The sequence below is a fragment of the Rhinolophus hipposideros genome (genome assembly GCF_964194185.1).
Source record: "Rhinolophus hipposideros genome assembly, chromosome: 12".
Classification (NCBI taxonomy): domain Eukaryota; kingdom Metazoa; phylum Chordata; class Mammalia; order Chiroptera; family Rhinolophidae; genus Rhinolophus; species Rhinolophus hipposideros.
The window spans coordinates 8,714,489-8,720,488 of NC_138058.1; the positions used below are offsets into that span (position 1 = coordinate 8,714,489).

The window sequence follows — 6,000 nt, forward strand, 5'->3', positions numbered from 1 at the left end:
TAAAAAATCTACATAGATTTCCTTGTTAAAGTTTTATCTTTCCCCTCCCCCACCAGATGAATGAGCCACCATATATAAAACTAGAAGCCCAGTACTTGGCATGTAGTATATAGACAATAAATATAGCCTTTTCATGTACAATATAAAAATAATCTGAATTCTTAAAGACTAGAAAATATAAAATTTTACTGGAATAAGCGTGACCTGATAACCTACTTAAGTTATTTTCTTTTTCTATAGTCTGTTGAATTACATCAACATGACAATCGAGAACATTTAAACCAGCAGCTCTACGAACAATAGAGTTCTTACAAAACTCTAAACTGGACACATTGAGTCTGGTCACATACAGTACTTCTAAAGAACAAGCTGTTTTATGCTAATATAAAACCAACATAAAATATGTGCTTTCGGCATTGAGACATTTACTGATATAGAATGCAAAACTCTTTTTCATTAGAAAAATCTTATTTGCACTGAAAAGAGATTTTAGAAATAATTTCACAGACGAACAAACTGAGACTTAGAAAGACAAAGTAACTAACTAGTCAGTGGCAGATTTAATTCCTGTTTCTCAGACCAACTTCACCCCTTACTGTGAAGAAGAGAGGCTGATTTTGGGGGTAGGGGATCTCTTGCATTATTTACAAAGGAAAACTTAAGATTCACCTAATATCACCTTGAATGTTTTCAGTGTCCATGTGGTCAGACTTCTAGCTTTGAACTCAAACTATTATCCCTTTTTCAAAGAAGCCATTTTTACTTGAGCACTTCTCTGAAGTAATATGAGATCTTGTATGTAAGTTAATCATTTGACAAGACACACAAGTGTTCTTCAAACGAATAATTTCCATTTAAGCTTCAGACTTTACTAGCTCCAAATGAATAGCAGTTATGAAGGAGCACCTAATGAATACACCAGTACCCCCTTCACAAATTGCTCTTCAAATCATGGAATAACATGGAATAACATCCATGGAGATTTACATGACTAGAAAGAGCCCACCATCCTGATGCCAAGGAGTTAACTGCCAGATCTCATGGTTCAACTCATATTCCACACCCATCCTAGAGGGAAAATATAAATGAGCATCAAAGTGTTTCATAGATTCTAATAAAGCAGTTTGTCTACTCAAATAACAAATTCTGTGACTGAGGTAAAGGAGATGTTATACTTAATAACTGAGATAATTGTATCAATTTCCCCACTTTGGAATAAGCTGGTTTTAAGGAGCAAGGGGGTAGAGTTAAAGATTAAGTGGTCACAGAGTATCAACCATCACATTGGCTTTTGATACAAAGAACCTTGATTAGAATTTAATCCATTAACTCGAATTCACTTTATTTCACCAAGGAAACCAGAGGTACCCCACTGGCTTCATTTGGCTGAGGTGTAAATCAATATTTTACTGACAAATATTATCCCATATGCCCCTGTAGCCCATCACTGAGTGATGTAAGAGTCACTTGTGATTGTCGTGTTTCTTGCTTTCTGTCAATTTGCAGGGAGCACACACCACTTTTAAAGAATCAACAATGGGAGCCATTGATGAAGCCCCTGGTTACATGGCCAAGAATGAAGGAAGAATATTTTACAGAAGAATCATTATGTGGTTCCTGAAATTTCCATTGTTCTGAGGACTACATGCTTTACTCTGCAATATTTTTTAAAGCATAGAACTTGAGATTTTTGCATGTCAAATAATGTTACATGGTTGTCACCCTGAAATGAAAAGAAATCGAAACAACCCAGGACCTAAAGGCATGCTCTTAAATTTCAAAGTATAATTCTGAAGCATGACATGGCTTTACAAAAAAGCAGTTATGACTTTCCCTTGATTCAAGGGTCCAGAATTTTTAATGTAATAGTAGTAACAGTTACAATCCACTTAGCTCCCCATCCATAAGGCATTTTCACATACAGTAACTCATACAGAAAACAACTCTCACAGCCAGTTGTTTGGGGACTTACCTATTTTTGCAAGCGATGCTAGAAGTATCCAGAGGGTGACTTCATACGGAATTTGCACATAGTCATAATCCAGTACAAAAACAGATATCTTCTCATCTGGCTCTGAGCTGGCAGCAGCAAATCGAACATTTGGTTCATGCTGGGCAGTGGCATTTGTGGATTCGTTCAAATCAGAAGTTGCTTCAGAACATTTGAGTGCTCCTAGCAAGAGCAACATCTTCCAAGGGCAAAAAGGCAGAAACACCTGAAAACCCATGCTGTGGGCTTCTCCTACCCTGCATGCCACTGTGAGCCACACCTCTGAAGTGAGGAAGGTTTCTGGAGAGCTGCAGCATCCACCTGGTCACAGGTAATACATGTACCGTCCGTGGGTCATTCCAAGAAGAGTCCGAGTGTGTCACCGAGTTCTGAGTGCAGATGTTTTCAAATCGCCTTTCAAATATTTGTGTTCAGGCAAGTCAGCTTCTGGCTCAAACACAGCCATTCAGCAGACTTATTAAAGCCCAGGGAGCTACCTGGGTGACCTTTATCTGATTGTGATTTGCAAAGCAATTTATGAAAGGGGAAAATATCACTCCATTCAGAGCTGTTTCCTCACTTCACTGAACACTGGTTTTATCTTGTGAGTGAAAAGTAAAAAGGACACCAAGGTGCTCATTCCAGGTATCACTGGAGTCCTTCTAACCAGGAAGGGAATCCTTCCCTCTCTATCAGAGCCCAGTTAGGAGCTACCTGTCGTGCACCTGCTCCTTCTCTCCACCCCCTGCCTCTCCCTTATTTTGAATGGCCAAGGCTGCAGGTAGCTCTTGAAGTACACTTAATTATTTGCTCTGATTTGACTTTTGTAATGAAATACTTTCCCCTGCGCGTTCTCCGGGGGGGTTACACTGCTGACACCTAGTGGGCAGCCACAATAGGACACTTTGGCGTGTTCAATGAGAAACCACTGAGGTGACCGTGTCATTGTCGTCTAAAGCAGGCCCCTTCTGAGAATAAAGAAAAGCTACCAATATATGCCAGACTGTAACCAGGAATGTCCTGGCACGCTGTGTAACATAGTCTTTATAAAGAGGAGGGAGGAGAAGGAAGAGGAAGAAGGGGAGACATATCACCTGACTGGGCTCCTTGAGCAGTGATTCAAAGAAAGAATAAAGTTCCAGCTTTCCATAAACCTTACACAGTGTTAAAAACAAAACAAAACAAAAACAATAAGCAGAACAAGCTCCATGCAATACATCTGAAATCCCAGTTTTGAAAAACTTCACAGTACATCCAAGTTTTTCATTTTAAAGAACTTATCCAGGTCTGTTTGTTCAAAAGAAGCAGTATAACAGAGTGTTTATGGAAGAATTTTGAAGTGGATTCTACGGATCTACTCTGAGTTCTACGTCTGACCAGGTGACCTCGGCCAGTTACTTCTCGTTCAAAGTGTCCTTATCTGAAAAGGAGGATGATAGCTACCTCCTGGGGTGGCTAGGATCTACTCTGAGTTCTACGTCTGGCACTTAATAAATGTTAACTTTTATTATTTTGCATCACATTTCTTATTCTACACGACAAGTAAAAACTCTATTGCAATGATGAATAGTGCTCAGTAGAAAATGAGAATTATTATTCAAATTCACTGTCTCAACACCTCTTCCATATCAAACTGCAGGATGATTTGTATTTTTTCTTTGTTACTTTGGTGAGTGTAGATGATTCCCCTCCAAGAAATTCAACAAAGATCATTGGAAAATTGAGGTAAGAAGGGTGAAGGAGGTGTAGCATCTAGATGAAACTTCTTAGGAAGACAATAGAATTAAGAGCTCACACCTGGATTAGACAAAGCCTTCTTTTATACACACCAAAAGCACAACCAATAAAATAAAAATAGATAAATTGGACTTCATCAAAATAAAAGAAAAATCATTTTTGCTCCAAACTATATTAATAAAGAAGTGGAAAAAAAGACAACAACCCACAGAATGGGGAAAAAAATGTAAATCACAGATCTGGTAAGGGACTTATATCCTGAATATATAAATAACTCCTACAACTCAACAACTAAAAGATAGCCTAATTAAAAAGTTGTCAAATAATCTGAAAAGACGTCTCAAAAAATATATACAAGTGGTCAGTAAGCACATAAAAAAGTACTCAACATCAGTAGTCATTAGGGAGATGCAAATCAAAACCATAAGGAGCTATCACTTCTCACTCAGTACAATGCTAAAATGGCAAGCAAAACAAACAAAAAGACAGGTAATAACCAATCCTGCCAATGATGGTAAGAATGTAGTGGAACTCTAAAATGCTAGTGGAAATTTTAAATGGTACACTTTGGCTGTTTCTCAAAATATTAAACACAGAATTACCAAATGACCCACCATATCAAAAGAAATGAAAACATGTTCACTCGAAAATTTGTACATGAATGTTTTTAACAGTGTTATTCATAACAGCCCCAAAGTGGAAACAACCTAAATGCCTGTAGCTTGTTGAATGGGTAAATAAAATGTGGAATATCCACTCAATGAAACGAAGCATTAATATGTGCCACAACATGGATGAACTTGAAAAATTATGCTAAAGTATGGTAAGTGAAACAAACCAGTCACCAAAGACCACCGATCATAAGATTCTATTTATATGACATGCCCAGATTAGCATATCTATAGAAGCAGAAAACAGAGTAATTGTTGTCTAGGCCTGGGGTGAGAGAGGAAATGGGATAAAGGGGGTTAGAGAGTGACTATTCATGGTTATGAGGTTTTCTTTGGGTTGATGAAATATTCTAAATCATGGTTATGGTTGCACGACTCTGAGAATACTAAAATCTATTGAATTGTACACTTTAAATGCGTGAATCATGTAGTATTAAATGGGTGAATCATACAGTATCATAGTTCAATAAAGCTATTTGAAAAATTAGAAGTGAGGCAGGACAGGGAGCTAATTTGTTCTGACTCAGCCAAAGAGTCACAAGAAAATGCAATTGGTTGCTTGTTCCCATGGGATATTTTCCGGGAAGCCACATGAAATCGCCATGCTTTAGAAAGTCTATGAGAAATGGGGAGAAAGAGAAATGACTTATCTGGAGAGTCCTTCTCATCTCCTACTTGTTACTGGTCCACATTTGCCCCTCTGGGCACTAACTCCCTTTTGCGTACAGATGCATTAACAGGGTGTCTGCTGGGAAGCTGGATCTTACCCCTTGCACCTCAGGGCTTCATATTGGCCTGGAAGTAGGAGAAGCCACAGCCTCTCGGGTCCAGCCAAGCTGAAAAAAGTGGAGGGTTTGAGCCTGCAGGAGCCATTGATAATGCTGGAGAAGAATTCAGTGGAGAAGCTGCAATTTGTCATAGAATAACTTAGAAAGAAAGAAAAGAAAGAAAAAGAGGAGGGAAAACTGGGAGCTGGGGAAACCAATGGTTTCAATTTGTAGGCCCCCCTTTCATGCTGCAGCCCACAGGACCAGCACTGGAGAATGAGCTGCAGGGCCTTGCATGAAATAGCTTGCATCTTCTCATCACTGGTTGTCAAAGCTTACCTCAAAGCACGTGGAGAAGATCTGAGCATTCTAGCTTCTGAAGTCTACTGTCCGTCTACTGGGTGAGCAACTAGTGTTCCAACAGTAGCTACTCATGAGCTGGCCTGAGGACATCTGCCCCAGAAGACCAGTCTGATGTAGGACTAGTTCAGCAAGCAACTAGTTATGGCAGCCAGAGCAAGTGGGCAAGGCCCATGCAAATGGAGCCAAGCAAATCCTGGTGGATGGCGGTGGTGGCCCATAAACTAGGTCATTCCATTACTTAGCAAGAGGCAAGGGGCCTGAAGATTCCAACTCCTGATTGCTTCTTCAGCTCCACTTATCCAAAACCACATACAGTTCCTGGGAGAAATCTTACCCTCTCTCTTCAAACCTGCATAATTGCAGATACAGCTCCTTTTAACTGGAATAGCCCAATTCTATCTCCCTTCACTGCCCTTTATCTGAATAATACATTCTGGTTCGTTAGGACTCAAGGCAGACGCTTCTTACTTCC

At 39.5% G+C, this 6,000-nt stretch overlaps 1 protein-coding gene across 1 annotated transcript in view; it reads right to left on the minus strand.

Annotated features, from left to right (window-relative positions):
- SLC9A4 (solute carrier family 9 member A4) overlaps positions 1-2,444 on the minus strand; it is a 55,637-nt gene extending 53,193 nt beyond the window's left edge. The window contains exon 1 of the mRNA XM_081068459.1: positions 1,973-2,444. Coding sequence (XP_080924585.1) covers positions 1,973-2,228 — 256 coding nt within the window. The 5' untranslated portion in view covers positions 2,229-2,444. The remainder of the gene's footprint in view (positions 1-1,972) is intronic.
- Between the last annotated feature and the right edge of the window lie 3,556 nt (positions 2,445-6,000).